At 46.4% G+C, this 27,780-nt stretch overlaps 2 protein-coding genes across 2 annotated transcripts in view; both read left to right on the forward strand.

Moving 5' to 3' along the window:
• Positions 1-1,509: 1,509 nt before the first annotated feature.
• Positions 1,510-3,387, forward strand: LOC120978863 (histone H1.0-B). The gene is given in 7 exon segments (XM_040407245.1): positions 1,510-1,934; positions 1,937-2,110; positions 2,113-2,136; positions 2,139-2,204; positions 2,207-2,332; positions 2,335-2,397; positions 2,400-3,387. Coding segments are annotated over 7 exon segments (576 nt in total). The 5' UTR covers positions 1,510-1,882; the 3' UTR covers positions 2,471-3,387.
• Positions 3,388-16,453: 13,066 nt separating this feature from the next.
• GCAT (glycine C-acetyltransferase) overlaps positions 16,454-27,780 on the forward strand; it is a 44,932-nt gene continuing 33,605 nt past the window's right edge. The window contains exons 1-2 of the mRNA XM_040407796.1: positions 16,454-16,683; positions 25,183-25,313. Coding sequence (XP_040263730.1) covers positions 16,497-16,683; positions 25,183-25,313 — 318 coding nt within the window. The 5' untranslated portion in view covers positions 16,454-16,496. The remainder of the gene's footprint in view (positions 16,684-25,182; positions 25,314-27,780) is intronic.

Below are 27,780 nucleotides of genomic sequence, written 5' to 3' on the forward strand. Positions count from 1 at the left end.
TTATTACAGGTAAAAAAAAAAAATATTAAAAAAAATCATGTGGTAGGGACCCTGAGGCTGGAAACACTTCCATTTTTGGGCAAAGTTGGTTGAATATAAATGTCACCTAGGAGCTGATACAGCACTGGATCCCTGCTGCAGTCAGTGACATTTCTGCCAGTTTGTAGTGCTCTCTATCGCCCCCGGCAGGCAGGGACACGTAGACGCAGGCTCCTGTGTGTGAACAGCTCAGGAGATTGCGCTGCGTTAAACTTGTTTGTTTTCAGTGGAGATGAACACATAGTAGCAACTCCCTCCAGCAAGATGGCGATCCGAGCTGCCATTCCCTGGAAGACAGATACCTTCACAGGTCTGCCATGTGCTGGAGGCTGAGATGAAGCGGCAGCCGTCTGACGTTCACTGCTACAGTCCTAATCCCCCGCCATAGACATGTGCCACACACCGCTGGGCACTGCCCCCGTGTAATACAAGTAGCCCTGCACCCACTAGATTATGTCAACATTACTGATCTTTGGGGAAACGTCCCCAACATGGTCTCCTTTACATCATCCATACCTGCCAAACGTGGGGGAACTTTTCCTTTCAGACGAAGGACTTGAGGGTTCATGTCTCTAATGGGGGGCACCCGATAACACGCATGGGTTGTGTTCTAAATGAGGTGAAATGGGAGAGACCCCCGAAATAAGAGGACCTTGTGTGGTCAGGATGTGACCTCCTGAAGTGTCAGGGACAGCAGCTGCCCCCTATGTGCACACAGAGCTGGGGTCTGGGGGGGCACGGGCAGATTTGGGGGGCTGAGGGATAACCCCGCTGGCCTGTGCCCCCTTTTCCTCAGGATTCCTGTCTGCTCCACAGTAATGGCAGCCTCCTCACTACTACAAAAGTCAGACGAAAGTTTGCCAGAAGCTGGTAAACCTTGACAGAAGGGTGCAGGTCCGGGGTTTTTGGGGTGCTGGCCCGACCTTCTTGGGTGCACCCCCCGCTGTTGCCATGGTCCCCCAGGAGGGCTCCATACCCTCCCCCCGCTCCCTGACGGACACACTGTGCTCTCAGGTCTGTGTGTTAGTTGGGGTCGCTTCTGCCCCCCTCAGGGAGGAAAGGGGTGAAGGCAGCAGTCACTTTGTCAACCTCCCTCATAGCTCAGGGTTGCACCTACACTCCTGCCAGAGTCTCACGCACGGACGGGCCCTCAGGGTCCGCTACCCAGGGGCCACAAGCCACGAAATGAGTGTGATCCTACAACACCATGGCAGTTTTCGGGTTCTCCCGCGGGGCTGCACAATGTCCCGGGACCGGGAGACATGGGGGAACCGAGAGACCGAAGACTGGCCTCACGGGAGTCCCGGCTGGGAGAATGGCAGGAGCCTCCGGGGGCTCAGGGCAATGGACGTTTGTGCTCGGGAAGATACACAGATAGGAGCAGAGCGGCGCCATGTCTGCCTCTTCCCGCCCGCAGCCGCCAGTCTTCAACTCGGTCCGACCCCAGCAAATAAAAGGCGGTACCGGCGGGAGGGGCCAGCAGAGGAGGGAAGGTGCTGAGGAGAGAGAGCGCCTGCGACTGTCACCGAGACACCGGCAAACAAACCAGCTGAGGGGAGACGGCTCTCAACCTGAGACACTGCCAGGAGGGGGGAAATATCCGACTGACTGACCCGAAAGAACTGACAGCAGGAAAGTCCGAGGACAAAGACCTGCCTGATCCTCTGACGTCCGTCTACTCCCGGCAACATACGGTGATTTCTTTCTTTATTTTTGGCAGAACTTTTTGGAGGAAGAGCTGAGGCTCCACTTTCTGCTGTGCTCCCTGCAGACATCTTGCCCTGTGCCTACAAAAGGAGACAGAAAGTTTTGAGTGGCCAGACACCTGTGGTAATCGGAGAAAATGACTGAAAACTCATCCTCCACCCCAGCGGCCAAGCCCAAGAGATCCAAGTCGGCAAGAAATCAAATGACCACCCCAAGTACTCGGACATGATCCTGGCAGCCGTCCAGGCGGAAATGAGCCGATCGGGCTCCTCGCGTCAGTCCATCCAGAAGTACATCAAGAACCACTACAAAGTGGGCGAGAACGCCGACTCCCAGATCAAACTGTCCATCAAAAGGCTGGTCAACATCGCACCCTCAAGCAAACCAAGGGTGGGGTGCCTCCGGCTCCTTCAGGTTGGCCAAGGGAGATGAGCCTAAAAAAACTGTAAAGAAACCCAAGAAGAAGTCAAAAAAGTGGCTACTCCAAAGAAGACAGCGGCCAAACCTAAGAAAGCCGCCAAGTCTCCAGCCAAACCAGGAAGCCCAAAGCCGGCCGAGAAGAAGACAAAGAAGGTGGCCAAGAGAAAGCGGCTCCCTCACCTAAGAAAGTCAAGAAGACAAAGACTGTGAAAGCCTAACCAGGTCAAGGCACCTAAGTGAGAAAGCCAAGCCGGCCAAACCCAAGGCCAAGTCCAGCCCAAAGAAGTCTACACGGAAGAAGTGAACGAGGCTGGACAGGCTCCTAAGAAATCCTGTACATAGTTTTATAACCTCTAACTTTTTCTCCTCCAGTGCAACTTTCTTAAGATGATCCGCTTCCCTGTAATTCCTAAGGACAATACCTTTTTATTTATGTAATTTTTTTTTATTTGATTTTAAAAACAAAGTTGTGTGTGGGGGGGAGGGGGGGATTAAGAGTTTGACGGCATTACCTTTTGTTTTTTCTGCACTAATTTTATACATTTAATTTATAGGCTGTAGTCCTTATCTCCCACCTCTGATGGTGACGTGTAGGCTGTCTGCATATTATTTGTCTGCTTTCTTTAGATGTTAGATCTGTTTGGTGACATTGCTGGAATAATAGCCATATCGTGTAATACAGTGCAGTTCTGCGGAGTCACCAAACCCTTCAAGAAGTCATATATAGATATATTTTTTTGTTTACAATAAGTTTTTAGGGATGATGAACAGTCAATGTGGGAGCTGCTCGGGTATGTAATCTGCACCATGTGTCGGTATTGTCCGTTACTGAAGACTGATCCTCTGCGCCGTCCTGTACTATGTTATCAGAGGAGAAGGATGTCTGCTCTTCCTACCTTTACATACTCTGCCTTTTCAGATGAAATGCACTTTTACAAGTTCAATGGACTCTAAAACAGATCTCGTTCCGTCAGTGAACACTTCGAGGGCATCGTCTTGTTTTTTTATATTGATTTTTTTTTTTAATAGGCGGGTGACTTATACCTGGTCTTTTCCTTCAATATATGATTTAGTAATTGTGGACTTAACGGGAGGATTATTTGTCCTTAGCGTTCAATTCTCTTGATTTCCGTTGACGTGTGTTTTCTTTGTAGTTTAGCAAAATCCTAAACTTTGTATTGATAAATTTCAAAATAAAAAAAAACACCAATTGTGAACTGATTCTCGCCTCTTGTGTGGGTCCTTCTGACTGTCGGGGGGGGTCTGAGATATTACAGTAAAATTCCTTTAATCTGAAGCGGCAGGATAATCTGGAATCTCCCAGGGCATAACCATTGTAGCCCGTGGGACAAGGCTAAGGGACAGACGTTTATAATCCTATTGGATATTGCCATTCTTACAGGCACATTGTTTGTGCCGGATATTGAATGCCATTATATTGTATTAAAGGAATTTTACTGTACGTTCGTCTACACTGACAATATTCATCATGTAATGGACATAAACTGTGGGGTGGGTTCACATACCTGTGTGCAAATCCGCAGCGTCATACAGACAAATTCTTTAAAACTATTTTAAATTGCACATAATGATTTTATTTTTCTGTAATATGCTTTTTTCTCTTTGTAGGCACCGGAAGTCCAGTTGTCTATAGCACTTTATACAATTTGTACCCCGGACTCCACCAGGGTCGCAGTGACGATGTACAGCAGGAGCTCTGCACAGCACATCGCTGCTCCTGCCTGTGCCCGCTCTGCAGCGATGTGTGCTCCTGCCTGTGCCCGCTCTGCACAGCACATCGCTGCTCCTGCCTGTGCCCACTCTGCAGCGATGTGTGCTCCTGCCTGTGCCCGCTCTGCTCCTGCCTGTACATCGCTCACAGAGGAATCCGTACACCACTATGGGTTCTAAAGCGCTACAGATACCCTGAACTTCAGCTGCCTATTTTATAAGGGAAAAAAGAAAATAAAGTATATTACAAAATTAATAATATGCCATTTAGAATAGTTTCTAATAAAATAGTTTATGTACACTTTAAAAGGTTTTCTGGGAGTTTTTCATTGATGGACTATCTTCTTGATAGGTCATCAGTATCTGATGGGTTGGGGTCCAAGACCCCTGCCGATCAGCTGTTTGAGAAGACAGTGTTGCTCTCAGTAGCGCCTGTGGCCTTCTCTCAGCTTTGTCTAGTCCATGTGACGTCACATTCATCGATCACATGACCTAGGCGCTGCTCAGTCCCATAGAAGTGAGTGGGGCTGAGCGCGATACCAAGCACAGGTGATTGGCGGGGGTCCTGGGGGCTGGACCCCCCCCCCACGATCATATACTGATGACCTATCCAGAGCAGAGATCATCAGTTCAAAAATCCCAGAAAACCCTTTAAGAAATCTCACATGCTGCGTAAAAAATCTGCAGCGTAAATTGACCCGTGGTATGGATTTGAAATCTGCAGCATATCAATTTATGCTGTGGATTGTACCCTTTGCAGACATTTCCGCAGCAGAAACTGCATGTACTGTAAATCATGCGTTTTTTGCTGCGGATGCGCAGCGGACTTTTAGACTACTTTCACACTTCCGTCATGATAATACAACCGTCTGCATCCATTATGAACGGATCTGATTGTATTATCTTTAACATAGCAAGGATTGGTCCATCTCTAAAACCATTGTAAGTCAATGGGGGATGGATCCGTTTTATTTTGTGTCACAGAAAACTGACTCGTCACCATTGACTTACATTGTGAGTCAGGACGGATCGGTCCTGCTCCTCATCCTAGGACGCACTCAGAGACGCTGCTTGCAGCACTTTTGTGTGCGTCATGGGAACGCAATGAAACGGAATGCGTTCTGGTAAAGGGAAAGCGCAGATGTGAGAGTAGCCTTACCTCTGTATTTTACATCCTGTGTGTATGTATCATGAGGGTATGGCGGTATATTGGAGGAAAATGCAGCACAATCTGCCAGCAGCAGGTTATAGAGCAGGAGGAGCTGAGCAGATTGTTATATAGGTTTATGGGAAAAGATTCAGCATAACTTGTATTTCATTCATTTACATTGCTGCTCATTCTGGTCTTAGAAGACAAGGAGACGTCCTATCAGCACTGACAGCTCTCTCTATATACACTGTCATAGAGGGGAGGCTGTCAATCACTGACAGAATCTTTCCCCATAAAACTACATAGCACTCTGCTCAGCTCCTCCTGCGCTATAACCTCTGCCTGCAGCTCAGACACCATGTTCACCTGACAGGTTCCCTTTAAAATCAGCACTGCATATAATGCTGGTGATCTGGTGACAGAGCCACTTCAAAATGACATATGTGAAAAAGTGGATGCGATGTTCCTGGGAAAAAAATAACTTATTATTTATGCAAATGAGGGCTTCAGTGCACTAAGGGGTGTGGCCAGCACTGGAAAGCTCAGGTGCACAGATGGGCTAGGCCCCACCCAACACTGAAGCCCTCATTTGCATAAAGAATAAACATTTTTTTTATAGGGAATTAATAGTCAACAGATTTTCACAACACGGGTGTCACTGTAATCAGCAGGACCCACCCTACCAGATACTATACCTGATTCGATAGGGTTGATCCTGCTGACAGTTTCTTTAATGTCACTGTTACTCAGGGGTGCACCACCAAAGAGGCCAGGTGAGGCGATTGCCTCAGGCAGCACCAGGTAGGGGCAAAAGGGGGGCAGCGGAGGAGCCATGGGCAATGAGTGCTTTCATTGCAGCGAAGGAGTTAGCTTAATAAATTGGCATTGGGGGGCGCCGTTTCTGTTTTCTCCTCAGGCATCAGCGCTTGGAGCCACAGCCTTCTCTCAGCTTTCCCTAGCCCAGTGACGACACATTTAACGGTCCTAGGCGCAGATCAGCCTCATTAAATCACAGCCAATATATCAATTGGTGAGCTGCCAGAAGGCTGCAGCGCTCACAGGAGCATCACTGCCTTCTCAAACATCTGATTGGTGGGGATCCCGGGTGTCGGACCCCCACTGATCAGATACTGAGGATAGGTCACCAGTATAAAAATCTCGCAAAACCCTTTTAAACAAATGAGGACCACACTGTTCAGTCGGTCTGCATTGTTATGGCCGCGTGACTGAACAGCCCGGTCCTAATTAGTTCAATTAGCACCCGCTACAGCTTGTAAAGCCGTGCGGTACTCAATCCCAGCTCTGCTTCATACCCTCAGGCCTCCTTCACACGAACGATGTGGATTGTGTCAGGATCTGCTCAGGAAAAAAATGATGGTTTTGAAGTTCAATCAGTTTTTTATGCAATTGGGTTCAGTGTTGGCATTTTTTCCCACGCTGATGCAATCAATTTTGATGTGTTTTTCACAGGTGTGAAGAAAGACTGAAGAATATCTCCTATCAACCATCAGTGAACACATTGCACCTGTACAGTGTTCATTTTAGGACATGGTCAGATATCATAATCACGTATCAGAATAATGCCAGTGTGACACCTGACTGATACCTAACATCTGACACCCGACCCTGACTAGGGAGAGTACCTTGGAACCGAACCCGAGTTCGGGAAATGTTTTTTTACAGTACAAATTAATTTATGAAGTTATTGCGCAAAGTGTCGTGAAACTTCGCAAAGCAATAACTTCGGCTCATCGGAGCCAATACATTCTAATATTGTACGGAGCTCCTGCTGCGTACAGTATTAGAACAAAGTTTTATGCAAATCCTAGTCAGGAGAGTCAGGCATCAGGGTCACACATCACTTGAATTTGTCTCTTTTCTTAGGCTCAATAAAATGTTAATTTTTATTAAAGACTGATAGGGGTTTTGAACCCAAGAACAATGCATGTGAGGCAACCATCTAAACCATTGAGCTATAGGTTTAGACAGCACCCTAAAGGATTTTCTTCATCTATGTGATTCAGTATATTAAAAGTACAATAAACCTAAAAGTCATTGCGACGTGACGCTGACTAGTCAGGAGAGTCAGAAATCAGGGTCACACATCACTTGAATTTATCTCTTATCTAATGTTTAAAAATAATAACTTCTCGTTTTAAGGTTTCTATTGGGTCCTGAACCCAAAAACTCCAGAGTACAAGCCAGCAACCTAACCACTGAGCTATGCACTCATATAATACTGTGATGTGTCAGCTTATAGCATTTCAGACACAGAACTATAAGCTCAGCTATAGACTTTCTTTGGTTGTGTGATTTAGCATACAAATACACAGTATTTCTATAACTCATGCTCACTTTGACCCTGACCTATGAAGAGCATAAGTCAAACTCAGTATCAGAGTCAAATATCAGGGTCAGGGGCAGAGTCAGGGTCAGGTGTCACACTGGCATTATTCTGATACTTGACTGATATCTGATCATGTCCTAAAATTACAAATTACATAATATAACGTGGTCTCAAAAAGCAGGAAATGCTCAACCCCATATGCAGCATTCGGTGCACCTGTGAGGCCTGCGTCATATCAGTCAGCTTTGGGTGGGACTCACAGCCTCCTCCCTCCTCCCATTGCATGTGTGGTTTCACACTGGAGGCAACTGGGAGCTGTTTGCTGTGAGTCAGACCTTACGCTTCTGTAATGCGGCCCACTGGCCCCTGGTACTGCCCATATGGCACAGGTAGGTTAGCGTTAGGTCCCGTGCCACTTGAGGTACCTTGACGTGGTGCGCGGCCTCCGGTATGTCCTTCGTATAAGGATATATTGGCTAAATTTTAACATCAGTGTGAGGGTTTAGTCATATTTTGTTGATTGCACCTATTCTTCTAAATGTTTATTTGACACGTCCTAAAATGAACACTGTACACCCGGATATCTTCAGTTTTTCACGCAAGTCCTATTCACTTCTATGGAGAGCTGCATGAAAAATGCTCAATATAGGACATGGTGCTATTTCCTGAAAAACGAAGATCATATATGCAGACCAATTGAAATGAAAGGGTCAGGATTCAGTCCGGATGCTATGCTTTCACTACACGCATCACACCTGGATGGAAAAATGGCATGTGTGAAAGACCCCTTAGGGGCTGCACCAAAAAAACACATAAATCTACACTATTTATTGAGGTTTTGGTTAGTTTATTTGCTGTTTTTATGTGATTTTTGGTGCAGATAGGTCATCAGTATCTGATCGTGGGGGTCCGACACCTGGGATTGAAATTTACAGAGAATAGCAGTGTACAGAAGGTGCGGAATTGCTCGAACCATTGACATGCTCAATTTCTGCACCTAAGGAAAAAAGCAGTGTGCATGACATTTGTCAAATCTCATTCACTTTGCTGGTACTGTATTACGCCGTGGTTTTTCCACACAAAATCCGCATGTAAAAAACACATGTAATCTGTATCATGGTGGCAAGACTATTGTTTAGCTGAACTGAGCCCTCATCTGTAAAGTCAGGTCTACAGAACCATGGTGGTTCTAGGCCTTGTGGCGGTAATACAGACACTGAAGTGCGATGTAAAATAGTGCTTAGCCATCTAACGCACTTTGCTTTTCACTGCGTCTTCTTCCGTTGTGTGTGCTGAGGATTTGCAGCCGTTTTTCCTCATCAGCATTGCACCACGTTACCTAAAGGCCTTGTGTGCACTACGGACCACGGAATTATAGAATCATGTTACTTGTAGGCATTGTACTGTAAAAAACGTGCCATATTTCCCCCTAAAAACACAGAAGCGATTCTAGGAGAGAATACTGTGTGATATGAGGCATCCAATGGTGCACGCTACTCTGAATCTTTACTAACGTTAAATACGTACTAAATAGCCAGAAGAACTAGATTAATGTGTCGCTTGCTAAAACGATTAACCCGTTGATGTAAAGTACAAACTATATGGCCAATATCCGGGGCAGCTTCAGAGGGTAGTTCTGTTCTATATACTTCTTGCGATACATCTATGACCTTGATAAGATGTAAAGTGACCTCCAGGTAGAAACATTTAAAGGGACCCTCCAGTATGAATCTCTTACTGTCTCACTCTCAAAGTTAGGCCTCATGCATACGACCGTGTTCCGGCAGTGCCCGTGCTGCGGACCGCATGGCGTGCGGCTTGAGGACACTTAAAGGCCATACATGCTCCTCTGGAATCTTGGAGCATGTATGGCTTATATGTCTCCTCACGCTGATTAAGGCACTCGCCCCAAAGAGAGATAGTACCCCCCAAATCCTGACTTTGGCCTCTCACCCAGTTAAGCCAATACTCTCTGCTCTGCTGATGAGGGGCAATCACCCAGACACAGCTGTCTGAAGACGAGGTGCTGGCTTATTCAATATCAGAGTCACGTCTCAAGGCCTATATAAAGGGTTGGACATTGACTTATAGAATAGCTGCCTTGCATCTGGTGGCTTTAGAGGCAGAGTTTATTAAGAGCTCATTTGCATCCCTTTCTTCCCAGATTCTTTGACTGACACTGTTCTGAACTGAGAAGGGTTAAATTGAATAGTACGGTTTAATAATTTGAATGGGTTTGGCAGTGTTCTTATAAGCTTTTAATTAAGTGTTTTCTGCAGTGTGTGATATGTACTTAGCATTCCATTATCATTACTTGTCTGTCCTCAGTTGTACTAGAAACATAGAATGTGTCGGCAGATAAGAACCATTTGGCCCATCTAGTCTGCCCAATATACTGAGTACTATGGATAGCCCTTGGCCCTATCTTATATGAAGGATGGCCTTATGCCTATCCCATGCATGCTTAAACTCCTTCACTGTATTTGCAGCTACCACTTCTGCAGGAAGGCTATTCCATGCATCCACTACTCTCTCAGTAAAGTAATACTTCCTGATATGTACTGTATACGTGTACCCATCCCAGGCTTCAATACTGTAACAAGTTTTAATATAAATTAGTTATATTCCAGCCACATATTTACTGGGTGTATTAGTGGCGTGCCTAAGGTGTCCTTTGTCTGGCACCCCCTCCCCCCCCAATACTTAAAAAAATTGTACCTCCTCACAGTAGTATTGCCCTCATTGTACAACCTTCACAGTAGTTTTGTCCAGATATATGCCCCCTCACGGTAGTTATGCCCACATTGTGCCCTCCTAAAGTACTTATCCCTTCATTGTACCCCTCACAGTAGTTATGCCCTCTCTGTGCCCTTACACAGTAGTAATGCCCTATATGTGCCCTCTTTACAGTTGTAATGCCTTCTATGTGCCCCCTTCATAGTAGTAATGCCCATTGTGCCCCCTTCATAGTAGTAATGCCCATTGTCCCCCCTTTACAGTAGTAATGCCCTCTGTGCCCCCTTAATAGTAGTAATATCCTTGCCCCATTGTAGTAGAAATGCCCTCTGTGTTAAAAAATAAATAAAACAAAACCAGGGTCGTATAGCATTGTAACCCTTACAGTTCTGGAAAGTATTATATAAGGGTGCATTCACACGACCATATAAATGGATCCGGGGCAGCAATATGGGGCTGTCCGCATCCGTTGGAGAAATATGGAGCATGTCCTATTCTTTTCCGCAAGAATGGGCATTCTCTTTATAGCGCCGGCCATGTGCGGTCCGCAAAATGCGGTACGCACAGGGCCGGTATCCGTGTTTTGCGGATCCGCAATTTGTGGACCGCAAAACACTTACGGTCGTGTGAAAGCACCCTAACACTGACATCATACTGTCAGTGTTATCCAACCCCATCAGTGCTGGGAGGTCAGGAAGGGAGCTGCTGCAGACACACGCTGCGAGTTCATGTGAAAGGGGACTAAGGGTCATGTACATAAACATATTTTTAAGATGACTCCTTGTGCATTCCGTGTCCAATATGTCCGTTCTGCCAAAAAATAGAACATGTCCTATTATTGTCCGCCTTATGGACAAGGATAGGACTGTTCTATTATGGGCCGGTTCTTCCGTTCCACAAAATACGGAATGCAATTTGAAAGGGTCCGTGATCCGTCCGCACCGCAAAAAAATAGAACAAGTCCCATGTTTTTGCAATGCGGAGGCACGGACAGAATCACCACGGAACTCCGTAGTGCTTCCGATCCGTGATTCAGTTCCGCATCATCGTGATTGCGAACCCATTCAAGTGAGTATGCGGGCCGTAATACGGCTAAGGCCTCAGGCACATGAACGTATTTTCATTCTACGTCCGTTCCTTTTTTTCTGCGGACTATATACGGAACCATTCATTTCAATGGGTCCACAATAAAAACGGAAGGTACTCCGTGTGCATTCTGTTTTCGTATTTCCATTCTGCAAAAAAATAGAACATGTCCTATTATTGTCCGCATTATGGACAAGCATAGAACTGTTCTATTATGGTCCGGTTGTTCCGTTCCACAAAATACGGAATGTACACGGCCGGTATCAGTGTTTTGCATATCCACAATTTGTGGACCGCAAAACAACAATGGTTGTGTGTATGAGCCCTGTGGCTGAAAACACACAAGTAATTTGTGCTGTTTTTCTCCACTTTTGCAGTTTTAGTAGTGTTTTTTTGCAGTAAAAACGCCAGCTTTTTTTGTCTACTTCTAATTGATGGCTTTTTTGTCTCTTAGGCCGAATGCACACGGCCGTGGAACACGGACGTGAGCGGTCCGTGGTATCCCGGCCTGGCATCCTGCTGGGAGCAGGAGCGCACGGCGTCATTGTTTGCTATGACGCCGTGCTCTTCGTACCGCCGCTGAAGTACAGTAATACACTCGTATAATCTATACGTGTATTACTGTACTGCAGCGGTGGCACGAAGCACACGGCGTCATAGCAAACAATGACGCCGTGCGCTCCTGCTCTCAGCAGGATGCCAGGCCGGGATACCACGGACCGTTCACGTCCGTGTGCATTCGGCCTTAGGTGTTTTTTTTTTATGCAGCATTTTAACATGCTTTTGCCATTCTTTTCATCCCCTTCTCTATAGAGAAAAATGCCAGCCATACATTTGTTTTGCAAAAAGACGACATGAAAACCACATGCAGTATGGAAAAAATAGTGGGGAAAAATTTAAAGGGCAAATTCATGTGTGTACGGACTGGACCCTAAAGACCTCAAAGCTGCTTTATGGTACCTACTACACATGTGTGCAGCTTTAAAAAAAAAAAAAAAAATTCTGCACACATGGGGTATATGGATTTTGTTGCATATCTAGATGCCTAGTTGCATATTTGCCCAGAGTGTACCTTTTGCATTACAAAGGGTTAAATCTGAACAAGAAACTGCTCAGATAATTGACATGCTGCAGATCCGCATGGCAGATCAATTTCTACACGGAAAAAAATCAAAGTATATATGAGATTTGCTGGTTCTTTACTACGCTGCGGTTCTTCTGCATGAAAATCCACGTGGAAAAAAACATGTAACATAGTAACATAGTACATAAGGCCGAAAAAAGTCATCTGTCCATCCAGTTTGGCCTGTTATCCTGCAAGTTGATCCAGAGGAAGGCAAAAAAAAAAAAAAAAACGGAGGTAGAAGCCAATTTTCCCAACTTTAGGGGAATAAAAAATTCCTTCCCGACTCCAATCAGGCAATCAGAATAACTCCCTGGATCAACGACCCCTCTCTAGTAGCTATAGCCTGAAATATTATTACACTCCAGAAATACATCCAGGCCCCTCTTGAATTCCTTTATTGTACTCACCATCAACACCTCCTCAGTAGAGCCATAGGCTGGAACTGCTCCTAGACTTTGGCCTATTTAATACGGGAGTGCTCGGTCCAGGAAACATGCTCCATGTGATGGCCGCATTCCCCTGGCCAAACACTACTCCTCTGACCCGCTCTCACAGCATTCGGACTGACCGATGGTCTTCTGTACTGTACTCACATAATACCGCCACTACAGTACAGTAGACCTGCAGTCAGACAGGCACTCTGATTCTGTGAGATCGGGTCGAGGTGTAGTCTCTGGGGTGGGAAATGCATCTAATCAACAGCCCTGCATCTCATTTTGAAATAAAAAATATCTATAGATTTGCAGTCTTCTAATATACCGGGGTGCTCATACACGTTGTGGCAGTGTGCCATGCGGGAAAGTTGTGCTGCGGATGCCAACCCATTGACTTGAATGGGTCCGTGATCCGCAAAGTACGGTAAAAGATAGGACGTGTCTTATCTTTTGCGGTGCAGAGGCATGGACCAGAAAGCCCACAGAAGTGCTTTTTGTTCTAGTAGTGTTTCCACTTCTGTTCCGTTTTGCTGTTTTGTTTCCATTTGCGATCCATTTTTTGCGGATCGCAATGGTAAACGGAAGCATACAATAATGTTTAAACAGTAAGTACATAAAAAATTGGTCTGTGCATAAAATTTTCAATAGATGGTTCCGCAAAAATGGAACGGATACTGAAGACATACGGATGCATTACATATGCATTCAGGTTTTTTTTTGCAGACCCATTGACTTGAATGGAGCCACAGATCGTTATTTGCGGGCAATAATAGGACATGTTCTATGTTTGATCGGAACAGAAATACGGAAACGAAAGGCATACGGAGTACCTTCCGTTTTTTTTTTGCGGATCCATTGAAATGAATGTTTCCATATACAGTCCGTATACGGAACTCCAAAAACTGAACGTAAAAGGAGAAAAAAAAAGTTTGTGTGCAGGAGGCCTTACTCAGATTAGTTTCTGCTTATAGGTTCATGTCTGCACCAGAAACAGCAGGGGGCGCCCTAATGGCATAAGTCTCTGGGACGGATGGTTCTCTGAATCAATGAGGAGGTTTTCAGTCAGCTGTTAACCCTTTCTTTTACAGAAAAAAAAAAAAAGCAATAATCCAATAACCTTAAACATGTTCATTGTGCTGGAATTGTTAATTTTTGCAGAATAGAAATATGATGGTAGAGATGACAACACCTTTCCGCCCAATCCTCAGGGATCAGCAGAAATAAAAAGATTTTTTTTATTGAGGAAATATTAAAAAGTACTTAAAGAATATTTGACTTATATATGGTCGTTGCTAACAAAAACTCCAAACAGCAAAGCGGCTTTGAGAACGTCATGTTCTCCTACTCTCCAACAGCAACCATTTTTATAACCAAACTAAGGGCTCATTCACACATTTGAAATGAATGTGGCCGCACCCATTCCGCACAGTTGTGTGAATGAGCCCTTAGTTTGGTTATAAAAATGGTTGCTGTTGGTGCGGACACATTCATTTCAAGGGGGCCACGAAAGATGTCGACAGCACACCGTGTCCTGTCCGCATCCATTGTTCCGTTCTGCGGCCCCGAAAAGAAATATAGAGCATGTCCTATTCTTGGACAAGAATAGGCATTTCTATAATGGGCCGCCTGTTCCGTTCTGCAAATTATGGAACGCACAAGGGCTGCATCCGTGTTTTGCGAATCCTCAATTTGCAGACTGCAAAATACGGCGTGGTCGTGTGAATGAGCCCTAATGGTAATTTATGTTCAGTTTAGAAGAACTGCGGAATGTCTAGGGACTAATGGGGTCATTTATCAAACTGGTGTAAAGTAGAACTGGCTTAGTTGCCCGTAGCAACCAATCAGATTCCACCTTTCATTTTTCACAGCTCCTTTGGAAAATGAAAGGTGAAATCTGATTGGTTGTTATCGGCAACTAAGCCAGTTCTACTTTACACCAGTTTGATAAATTACCCCATAAGGCTACTTTCACACTAGCGGCAGGACGGATCCAACAGGTCACCCTGCTATTTCGCCGTGCCGCTGGACTGCCGCTCCATCTCATTGACTATAATAGGGGCGGAGCTCTGGCGCAGCACGGCGAGAGGCCGACGGACTAAAAGTACTGCATGTCCGACTTTTTAGTCCGGCTGCCTCTCACCGCACAAGGATCCGTCCTGCCGCTAGTGTGAAAGTACCTTAAGTCCTGTTGTATCCAGAATACAAATAGTTAAACACAAGTGCTAAAGGCTCGTCTACAAAAATATATGCAAATATTCAATATCTGAATCATTTTAAATTGCATTACAGCCATATTGTGACTATAACAAGCGCACGTTTGATCCAGTTGTGTGAGCCCGCCTGCAATGACAAGGCTACCTAAGGCTGCCTTCACACGCTGCAGATTTTGTTGCAGAAGGTTTCTGCAAATGAATAGCACTTCTATTCATCTGAATGGGGTTGTTTTGGCAGCAAAGTCTCATTCAGATGTTTGGAAGCTATATTAAATCTGCCTCGTGTGCTGTGGCACATTGTGGATTGGGCCAGTTATGTAAGGTCAAGCAGGTTCCTGTAGTGGCTGACGGAATAAGATCATTGAAGCTGATTGTCTCGCAGGGTCAGGTGCAGGATTTTACTACAGAGTAATAACTTAGGACAGGGATCAACAGCCTTCGGCTCTCCAGATGTTCTAAAACTACAACTCCCAGAATGCTCCATTCACTTCTTCGGGAGTTGCGAGAACCATTGAGCATGTTTGCATGCTGGGAGTTGTAGTTTCACAGTGGCTGGAGTGCCGAAGGTTGCTGATCCCTAAGGCCTCTTTCACACTTGCGTTGTCCGGATCCGGCGTGTACTCCATTTGCCGGAGGTGCCCGCCGGATCCGTAACAACGCAAGTGAACTGAAAGCATTTGAAGACGGATCCGTCTTCAAAATGCGTTCAGTGTTACTATGGCACCCAGGACGCTATTAAAGTCCTGGGTGCCATAGTAGTAGTGGGGAGCAGGGGAGCAGTATACTTACCGTCCGTGCGGCTCCCGGGGCGCTCCAGAATGGCGTCAGAGCGCCCCATGCGCATGGATCACATGATCCATGCGATCACGTCATCCATGCGTGTGGGACGCCCTGACGTCATTCTGGAGCGCCCCGGGAGCCGCACGGACTGTAAGTATACTGCTCCCCCGCTCCCCACTACTACTATGGCACCCAGGACTTTAATAGCGTCCTGGGTGCCATAGTAACCATTCAGAAAAAGCTAAACGTCGGATCCGGTAATGCGCCGAACCGACGTTTAGCTTAAGGCCGGATCCGGATTAATGCCTTTCAATGGGCATTAATTCCGGATCCGGCCTTGCGGCAAGTGTTCCGGATTTTTGACCGGAGCAAAAAGCGCAGCATGCTGCGGTATTTTCTCCGGCCAAAAAACGTTCCGTTCCGGAACTGAAGACATCCTGATGCATCCTGAACGGATTTCTCTCCATTCAGAATGCATGGGGATAATCCTGATCAGGATTCTTCCAGCATAGAGCCCCGACGACGGAACTCTATGCCGGAAGACAAGAACGCAGGTGTGAAAGAGCCCTTAGGATGTTCAGCACTCGGCTCTTTAGGGGTTAAATAGGAGGCTCTGTGGGAGGACGGCAGCAGTGGGAGGGTTCTAGCTGCTGATTGGCTGCAGCTGCACCCACCCGTCTGTCCACATGGTGTGACGTCTGTACATGAAGGCAGTGGTGCAGCTGCTATGATGTGGAGTGCATGGCTTTCCAAGTTGCCCCTCAGGTCAGGACGGGCACAGTCCACCGTCGCCCACCTCAGGGGTATTTTGAAGAAGGAGATTGAAAATATAAAGGAAGCAGGGACTTGGAAGAATGAGAGGATCATCACCTCAAAGCAAGGACCGCACATCACAGTAGACGGGAAGAGCACAGGTACTGACTTTCACCCCTTGCCAAAGCAAATAATAATATTAATCTTTATTTATATAGTGCCGACATATTCCGCAGCGCTTTACAATCAGAGGGTTCATGAACAGAGTCCTAAATTACCTAGCAGCAAACAGGTCAACAATTAAAACAAGAGGAATGAGCGCAAGAGCTTACAATTAGGGATGAGCGAATTGACTTCGGATGGAGTTCTGTACAGTATTAGAATGTATTGGCTCCGATGAGCCGAAGTTATTACTTTGCAAAGTCTCGCGGGACTTTGGGTAATAACTTCAGAAATGAATTTGTACTGTAAAAAACATTTCCCGAACTCTGGTTCGGTTCCAAGGTACCACGTAGAACTGAACCCAAGTTCGGGAGATGTTTGTTTTGTTTTTTACAGTAGAAATTAATTTATGAAGTTATTGCGCGAAGTCTCGCGAGACTTCACAAAGTAATAACTTCAGCTCATCGGAGCCAATACATTTCTAAGGGCTCTTTCACACTTGCGTTCTTTTCTTCCGGCATAGAGTTCCGTCGTCGGGGCTCTATGCCGGAAGAATCCTGATCAGTTTTATCCTAATGCATTCTGAATGGAGAGAAATCCGTTCAGGATGCATCAGGATGTCTTCAGTTCCGGACCGGAACGTTTTTTGGCCGGAGAAAATACCGCAGCATGCTGCGCTTTTTGCTCCGGCCAAAAATCCTGAACACTTGCCGCAAGGCCGGATCCGGAATTAATGCCCATTGAAAGGCATTAATCCGGATCCGGCCTTAAGCTAAACGTCGTTTCGGCGCATTACCGGATCCGACGTTTAGCTTTTTCTGAATGGTTACCATGGCTGCAAGGACGCTAAAGTCCTGGCAGCCATGGTAAAGTGTAGTGGGGAGCGGGGGAGCAGTATACTTACCGTCCGGGCGCTCCAGACTGACGTCAGGGCGCCCCACGCTCATGGATGACATGTCGCATGGATCACGTCATCCATGCGCATGGGGCGCTCTGACGTCATTCTGGAGCGCCCCGGGAGCCGCACGGACGGTAAGTATACCGCTCCCCCGCTCCCCGCTCCTACTATGTCCTGGGTGCCATAGTAACACTGAAAGCATTTGGAAGACGGATCCGTCTTCAAATGCTTTCAGTTCACTTGCGTTTTTCCGGATCCGGCGTGTAATTCCGGCAAATGGAGTACACGACGGATCCGGACAACGCAAGTGTGAAAGGGCCCTAATACTGTACAGAACTCCTGCGCCGTACAGTATTAGAACTAAGTTTTATGTGAATCGACTTCGGATGTTTCTTCCCTACTTACAATCTATGAGGAGAGGCAAACACAGTATATACTATGTATGTGACTATATAATGAGTAGTCAACATCTGCAGTCCATTTCCTTATAAAGTTATGGCTATTTCTCGCAAATCTGAAGGACACTTGTCACAATGTAACCTCAGCTGCGGCTGTAGAAGTGTCCTGAAGAATGAAGCTACAAAGGCATTGATAGTAACCGTCATGAACACAATGTATACCTGAGGCTGTGCTCACATCATTATGTCATGGCTTCTGTTATAGAAACAGAATAAGGCCTCAGCGGTGGATCCATTGTGGCAGATACCACCGACGCACAACAGATCCCATTGACTTACAGAGGGGTCTGTTGGGTTCTGCCGAGTAGATCATTGCTTTGACTGGAACCATATTGCTATTTTTCCCATTAAAATTTGACAGGACTGACGGCAGATGCGCATAGGTTATGGTGAGCTGTGCATCTCATCATACATTAGGCGCACCTCTGGCAGTCCGTGTGACAGGCATAAAAACTAATCCAGACCCTAATAAGGCTACTTTCAAATCTGCGTTTTTGCTGGAGCCATCATGGATCAGCTCAGAATGCATCAGTTTGCCAACGGATCCGTCCTGACACACAATGTAAGTCAATGGGGATGGATCCGTTTTCACTGACACAATAGAAAACGGATCCGTCCCGCATTGACTTTCAATGGTGTTCAAGACGGATCCGTTCTGAACTGATGCATGCGGTTGTATTATCGGAACGGAAGCATTTGTGCAGATCCATGACGGATCTGCACCAAATGCGAGTGTGAAAGTAGCCTTATGTGCCTTCGCCCGCACTTGTGTGCCTTCACATGCGGCAGATTTTGTTGCAAACAATTTCTGTGACTGAAAATCAGTTCCGTTCATCTGAATGAGGGTGGCATAAATCCATGTGCTTGCTATTACAACCAACCCCATTCACATGAATGAACTGGTTTTCAGCTGCAGAGATTTCTGCAACAAAATCTGCCGCGTGTGAAGTCGTCCTAAAAATTCTGAGGATTTTCTGCAGCGGAATTACAAAGGTAAAGTCCAAGGTGTTGTCAGTCGCAGTGAAGTAGATGAGACTTAGAAGATCTTATGCACATGCTGCGGAGAGTGAAATCCACGTCGCTTGACATCCGGTGTGGATTTTAAATTTGCATTCATGTTTGCGGATAACCACTGTAGATTTCATCCTTTGCAGTACAAAGGGTTTACTCTTTGGCAAATCCGCAGTGTTTCCACACCGAAAACCGCAGCAAAATATGATTTGGTGCACATTGTACCACTGCAGACTGGCTTCTTGTGGCTCTATGTGCAGGTTTGTTGCAGAAATACATGTGCTTGCTGCTAAATCATCCCCATGCTATGCCCCATGCATCACAAGTTACTGCAGGAAACGGGCTCGGACTGGCCCACCGGGGAGGCGGGGGATTCCTCGGTGGGCCCCCAGTCTCTGGCGCCCGGAGATGAGACAGAGGAGTAATTATTTCTTTTGTTTCTAAGGAGAGATAGACGCCCCCACTCTAAATGCACCGCTAATATTGCCTCTTCTCCAGTTACCCCTGCTCCAGGATCCACACGATTAGGCCTCATGCACACGGCCATTGTTTTGGTCCGCATCCGAGCCACCTTTTCGTCGGCTCGGATGCAGACCAATTCACTTCAATGGGGCCGCAAAAGATGCGGACAGCACTCCGTGTGCTGGTTACGAATAGTCGGGCGGCACTGCGTGAAGGTATGGGTGCGCGGTTAGCGGACGTCACTCCGGATGCTTAAATGAAGGAAGAGACCGGCACTCCTTGGTACTGCAATTACTTCCTTCATTTAAGCACTCCGTGTGCTGTCCGCATCCGTTGCTCCATTCAGTGGCCCAGCTAAAAAAAAATAACCTGTCCTATTCTTGTCCACGCTTTGCGGACAAGAATAGGCATTTATATTAAAGGCTGTCCATGCCATTCCACAAATTGCAGAACGCGCACGGACGCCATCCATGTTTTGCGGATCCGCTATTTGCGGACCGCCAATCACACCACGGTCGTGTGCATGAGGCCTTACCCTGCCTCAGGTGACCCTAATGCCTCAGTTTCAGTTATGACCCACCATTTGTGCCCTTTGCTCACATTGCTCCTCTAGCACCTTTGCTTGGGCTTTGTTAAAGGTTGTGACCTGCAAAGGGGGTTGGACTTATGCCTGAAACATTCCGCACAGTGCGTCACATCCTCCAGTATTGACACGTCTGGTTTACATGGCGGTAGTGATGATATTCCGTATTCACAGGCATCACTACTGCTATGTAAAGAGATACTGGTGGGGTGGTGGAGGATTTAAAGGGGTTGTCCAGGTTTTCAAGTTATCCTCTCCCCACCATAGGGCATAACTATATGATGACTACTGATCCCAGGAACGGGTCCTGTTCCACCTTTTTGCTGGCGGCCACACATATGCCCTGCTGCTCCATTTTATTCTCTTTGTGACCACTGGAACTACCCAGCGCCGTACTCCGCCATCTCCAGCGACCTCATAGAGAATGGATGGAGAAGCAAGGCCTATCTTCGACCTGCCACTCAATCAAGAAGGGGGATCAGTGGGGGCTCCAGTGTTCAGACCCCGACGGATCACTTAGTTATCCCCGATCCTGTGGATAGAGGATAACTAGAAAAGTGGACACAGGCCCTTTAACAGGCGAGCATTTCTATTTTAGTTTGACACATATTTTGTGCCAAATTTTTAATTTTTAGTTTTTTATTTTTATTTTTTTTTACACCCAAAGAAAACCTTTGAAGATAGGGAATGTAAAAAGGTAAAACAGCTCTGACACGACAGGTGATAAGTGTCTGATTGGGGGGGGGGGCTGCTGGGACCCCCATGATCGAGGGAACGTGGTCTTAAGACCCTTGTGTACATAGATTGGTGGTAATGTAATTGAATGTCTCAGGACCCCTTTTTTCATGATCAGTGGGTGTTCCAGCAGTCAGACCCCAGCAATCTGATATGTATCACCTCTCCTGTAGATGGGCAATAGGTCATTATGGTAGGACAAGCCTTTTAAATATACTGTAGATTATGTGCAATCTGAGGAGGTTACGATTTGGTAAATTTCATGCCAGACATTTATGGTTAAAGGGTTTATCTCGCTTCAGTAAATGGCATTTATCATGCAGTTAATACAAGGCACTTACTGATGTATTGTGATTGTCCATATTGCCTCCTTTCCATCATATTATACACAGCACATATCCGTGCCATGTAGAAGTGTCTTGTGTCCAATGTGTGATTGGTGTGCGCTGCATGTGTCTTGTTTCTGACTGACTTAAAGGGTTATTCCCATCTTAGACAATGGGGGCATATCGCTAGGATATGCCCCCATTGTCTGATAGGTGCGGGTCCAACCACTATATCGAGAACGGAGTCGGGAACACTGTGGCTGGAGGACCCCAGATATGCCGGGGTCCGTCCACCACCAAGCGATAATCTCCGCCTCTCCCATAGAAGTGAATGGGAGCGTGCCGCGCATGTGCGGCCCATGCTCCCATTCATTTCTATGGGACAGACGGCAAGGGCGGCTGCGCATGAGCAGTGCGCTCTCCTTCACTTTCGGGGCTCCGTTCTCGATATAGGTGCGGGTCCCAGAGGTGGAACCCGGACCTATAAGACAATGGGGGCATATCCTAGCGATATGCCCCCATTGTCTGAGATGAGAAAACCCCTTTTAAGTGCAGGATATCCATATATATAATATATAAATTCTGCCACATGTATGTTTGTGCAATGTCTGCCATCATACTTCATCTTTAATATTTCTGGTTTGTTTTTAGTTTTTTTTCCGGCCCCATTGAAGTAAAGGGAACGGTACGGACATGGAAAAAAGAATCGGTTAAACTGGTGGGCGCTAAGTACCCCAGTCCGACACTGGCAGCAAACCTACCACATGTGACTTCATCCTTAGGGCTCATGCACACAAACACATTTTTTGTCTACCTCTGATCCTCATTTGTTGCAGGTGGAATGTGGATCCATTCACTTCAGTAGGGCCGCAAAAGATGCGGACAGCAGTTTGTCCGTTCCGTGGCGCCTGCAAAAAATATAGAACATCTCCCATTTTTTTTTTTCCCGCATTACGGGCAAGGATTGGACTGTTCTATTATGGGCCGGACCTTGCATTCCGCAAAATGCAGAACTCATTCGGCCGGTATCCGTGTTTTGCAAATCTGCAATTTGCGGACCGCAAAAACGGCTATGGCTGTGTGCATGAGCCCTTAGGCTACATTCACAAGTGGCATAAATGCTTTGGACTTGAGCGATGCAAATCCACAGTGTTTTACAGCACTAACAAAAGTGGATGGGATTTTCACATCTCCTCGACATGCTGCGGGGTGGAATTTACAGCCACCGCATGCATTTCTGCTTCAAAATGCAGCGACCTCTGTGTGCTGCCAGCATGGGGTCTATTCACACGCAGATTTCACGCTGTTCCATCCAACGAGCAGACATTTCCAAGGCCATGAATAAGCTGCATGTGAATAGACCCTGAGCACAGCTGGTCGTGTTCTGCCATACAAACTTGGTGCAATCCACTGCTGCTTATTCTCACCTGTTCCTCGCTGTCATCCGGAGAGTTTCACAGCACAATGGCTGTACAGGCTCATCCTGCATTTTCTTTCATGCGTTGTTGTAAGGGGATGTTCACATAGGTCAGTTTTGCTGCAGAAATGTCTGCAACTGTCCCATACATCTGAATGGGGTTTGCAGAAATCGATGCACACGCTGCAGGCTCCATTCAGATATATGGAGCAAATGTGCCGCCAAAGCAAGACCTTCTCCTGCTGGTGCTAGGATTATTCCTATACGGAAGCAGTAGGAGTACAGGCCATGTTCTCACTTACGGCTCATGCACACAAACGTAGATTCTTATCGCTTCCATTCCGTGTTTTTTCTTTTTTTTTTTTTTGCGAACCGTATGCGGAACCATTCACTTCAATGGACCCGCAAAAACAACGAAAGGTACTCCGTGTGCATTCCGTCTATGTAATTTCCGTTCCACAAAAAAGTAGTGCATGTCCTATTGTCCGCAAATCGCGGTCCAAGGCCCCATTCAAGTCAATGGGTCCGCAAAAAATACAGAACACATTCTAATTTTGCAGATCCATACTGTAGAAATGCTATGCCCAGCCCAAATTGCTCGTGTGTTTGGTGATTAATAAATTACTGTTTCAGTTTCCGTCCCACCAAAACGGACCGCATATGGAAACCATACGGATATGTTTTGTGGAATAACGGAACAGAAGAGGACTTAAATCGGAGAAAAAAAAACCTCGGATACGGAACAACTGATCCGTGAAAAATGGACCACAAAACAACAGCGGTCGTGTGCATGAGCCCTTCCTCGCTATGACTCCTACCCCAGCCCTGCATTACACAATGACTCCCATGATTGTGCTGATGCAGAACGCTTCTCTTGACTTGCACATGCCGTCTCCGCCCCAGCTTTGCACACGGTTGTCTGGCACATTTTGCCTCTCTGCCTCCCCCGTATTTGAGGTCCTGTGCCGTTCCATTAAATGCATGTGACGCTTTTATTTCTACTAATGACTAGTTTAAAAACGGACAAATTTTTTTTTTGCATGGTGCAGTTTTTTGTATACAATGGGGGTCCTTTACTAAGACTTGCATTTTACGCCAGTCTTATCTCCCCCTCCCCCTCCCCACGGTGCCGTAGTAATTTCTGATCATCTATCTGTCCGCCTCGACATAACTTAGGCTACTTTCACACTAGTGTTCGGAGCGGATCCGTCTGATGTTTCATCAGACGGATCCGCTCCGATAATGCAGACGTTCGTATCCGTTCAGAACGGATCCGTCTGCATTAAAACTTAGAAAATTTTCTAAGTGTGAAAATTGTCTGAGCGGATCCGTTCAGACATTACATTGAAAGTCAATGGGGAACGGATCCGCTTGAAGATTGAGCCATATGGTGTCATCTTCAAGCGGATCCGTCCCCATTGACTTACATTGTAAGTCTGGACGGATCCGCTCGCCTCCGCACGGCCAGGCGGACACCCGAACGCTGCAAGCAGCGTTCAGGTGTCCGCTCACTGAGCGGAGCGGAGGCTGAGCGCTGGCAGGCGGATGCATTCTCAGCGGATCCGCCTCCACTGAGAATGCATTGGGGCCAGACGGATGCGTTCGGGGCCGCTCGTGAGCCCCTTCAAACGGTGCGCACGAGCGGACACCCGAACGCTAGTGTGAAAGTAGCCTTAGGTGAAACTAAGACAGTCCATGTATGTGCCTGGAGAGTTTTCGGCCAACATTTACGCGTAACTGTTAGTACATTTGCTGGGACTGAAGGCCGCAGAACGGACATATTAATGTTGACCTCACACGGAGTGCTGTCCACATCTTTTGTGGCCCCGTTGAAGGGAATATATCCGCATCCGATACGCAAAAAATGCAGCTCAGATGCGGACCTAAACCACATGAGGCCTAAGAGCACTCTATTCCATGCTTTTCTACATGGCTAGTTGGGCTCCTCTTCAATACATCACTGTTGCTAGGCGGAAAAAGCTAAGAAAACCTACAGAACAGTTATAACTCCATCACACAGTTTTTTAGGTTTTTTTCGTTGGGGGTTGTGCAGCTAGTACATATTGATGACCTATCCTCAAGATGGGTGATCAATATCAGATTGGTGGGGGTCCACCTCCCAGCAACCCCGTTGATCAGCTGTTTGAAGAGGAGGTGGCTCTCTTATGAGGAGCGCTTTCTCTTCAAGATTACACTTCTCGCCATCTCGCTTGCAGCGGCTGTGCAGTGTAATTAATGCTTGTCCCATTCAAGTGAATGGCATTTTGCTTTCCCGCTCCAGCTATTTGCACAGATTTCTGTGTGGATTTCAGTTCTTTTCCGCACCAAGTCAGCATTAAATTTCATATGTGTTACATGTGGTTTTTAGTGCGGATTTGATGCGGTTTTGCCGCAGATTTCGCCCTTCTATTGAAAAGGGTGAAATCCGCACCAAAGAACTGCACAAAGAATTGACACGCTGTGGATTTTTGAAATCCACAGCATGTCAATTGTTTGTGCATTTTTTTTAATATTTTTTATTTGGAAGGGTGAGATCTGCTGCAAAACCGCATCAAATCCGCACTAAAATCTGCAGCATTTATTATTATATTTATTTTATTTTTTTCAGGCATCTTAAATTTCTGTGCCAACAACTATCTTGGTCTATCCAGCCATCCAGAGGTCATCCGTGCTGCGCGGGAGGCGCTGGAAGAATATGGGGCTGGGTTGAGCTCAGTGCGGTTTATCTGTGGTACTCAGGTGAGAGTATTGAACAAACCAGTTCATTGGTCTGTCTGGTTCTAGAGATGGCTGGGCTTCATCAAAACTTTTAAGCTGCATCATTTACACGAGCCAATAATCGTCCAGTGCCCGTGTAAGTGTGCCACCGCTGAATGAGCGAAGCGCTCGTTCATCATGTGATCCTGTCGTTCATGCAGGCACCACTGATAAGTTTCTGGGCAGCAGATCGTGGTGTCTTAACAGCGATCTCCTGCTCAGAAACAATGATTCTGCATGGGGACAAGGGTTCGCAATAGCGATCCTCCCTCATACGGTGAAGGAGATCACTTCATGTAAATGCAGAGTTTTCTTTCACTGAACGAGCAGCTGCCTGCTGGGAAGGAACGCTCTTCTTCCCGACAATCGGCTGCAGAATCGTCCCGTGTAAATCCACCTTCACAGTCCATTATTATCACAAAGGTCGAATGATAAATGGTCCTTTTTAGATGGACTGATGTTAAGGTAATTATCGGGAATATCAGAGGAGGTGAGAGCTGAATTTACATGCAGCAATCATCTCCTTTATTTGGAGATGAGCGGTCACTACAGTGATCACTGGCCCCCATAAAGATTCATTTGTTTTTAAGTGGCAGATCTGAAGGACAGAAACAATGATTCTTGATGCCGACCAAAAGACGAGATCACTTGGTGAATGATCGTTTGCTCATTCATCGGGTTATCGCTACAACCTTAGGCCTCCTGCACACGACCGTATGGCTTTTTCTGTGTTTTGCGGTCCGTTTTTCACGGATCAGTTGTTCCGTTTTTTTGTTTCAGTTTCGTTTTTCCGTATGGCATATACAGTAATTACATAGATAAAATTGGGCTGGGCATAACATTTTCAATAGATGGTTCCGCAAAAAACGTAACGTAAACGGAAGACATACGGATGCATTTCCGTATGTGTTCCGTTTTTTTGCGGACCCATTGACTTGAATGGAGCCACGGAACGTAATTTCCAGGCAATAGGACATGTTCTATCTTTAAGGCTGCATTCACACGTCCGTGGTGTGTTGCGGACCCGGAAATTGCGGGTCCGCAACACACCAGCCCGGCACCCCCATTGGAATGCCTATTCTTGTCCGCAAGCTGTGGACAAGAATAGGACCTGCTCTATCTTTTTGCGGAGCTGCGGACCCAAAGATCGGCTCCGCTCACCGCAAATGCGGATAGCACACTGTGTGCTGTCCGCATCCATTCCGTCCCCATAGAGAATAAATGGGTCCGCACCCGTTCCGCAAAATTGCGGATCGGATGCGGACCCATTTTGCGGACGTTTGAATGGAGCCTTAACGAAACGGAAATACGGAAACGGAATGCATACGGAGTACATTCCGGTTTTTTTGCGGAACCATTGATGCATGAACTGCTCCGATGCTCAAGTCAGGGGGGCTGCCGGGGTGAAAATGGAGGTATGTCCGGGTTCAGCCCTGAACCTGGACAACCCCTTTGAAGGACCTTAAGGGGCTGTTCACACCATGTTTCTTTGTTACATTTAACACTTTTCTGAAGGACTACAGTTGCATCTGTCACCCATATATTATAATGGCATTTGTCACACTTCAGTTATTTGGTCCATTATTTCCATCAGTTATAGTGCACCAAAACCAGGTGCGGGTCAAAAACACAGAACAGGTGCAGATCTTGTCTCTGTGGAGGCTTCACACCTGTTTTTGGCTCACAATAACTGATGTAAATAACTGACCAAATAGCTGAAGTGTGAAATCAGCCTTACGGATCTGTCGTGAGCTTTGCAATAGTTTGGATCCATCATCCATTTTAGTCTATGGGTAACTGTGGCCACTTTTGGGTGTCCGTTTAATGCATCTGTTCGCCATAGACTATGGGTTATGGGATACAGGGCTGGTGCAAGGATTTTGGCCGCCCTAGGCAAAGATCCATTTTGCCGCCCCCTCGTGTCACTCAATCACTCACAGACAGACGTACACATAAACTCACTGACAGACATACACTCACTCACTGACATACACTCACTCACTGACATACACACACAGACAAGAATTGGATTTAATGAGAGGAAAACTTCTGCAGGGAGGCTTTCCTGCTTAAGACCCTCCAGCATAGAGCGAATAATATCCCATTCTTGCTTGTGTTCAATGTGTTGGCCATCTTCTCAGTAGAAGTCATGGAGTGAGAACTGGTGGTGTAATCAATAAGCAGTTCCAGCATTTCTGCCTCTGGCCTGGTGACATTTCATACAAAAAATTAAGGGGGTCATTTATCAAACAGAAATATGCCTAAATTAAGTGTATTTCTGGTGCAGATTGCCGTCTTATTTACAATTTTCTACACGTGTTTCAGGCGTAGAAAAAGGTCTAAATGTAAGAAAGCTCGGTTTGCATTTAGAAGGGGTGGAGGATCCGCCGAAGTTATGTAGAGGCTGGTGCTTCTTCATAACTCTGGTGGATCCACCGCAATGTATAGG

The sequence above is a fragment of the Bufo bufo genome, chromosome 9, assembly GCF_905171765.1.
Source record: "Bufo bufo chromosome 9, aBufBuf1.1, whole genome shotgun sequence".
NCBI classification, from domain to species: domain Eukaryota; kingdom Metazoa; phylum Chordata; class Amphibia; order Anura; family Bufonidae; genus Bufo; species Bufo bufo.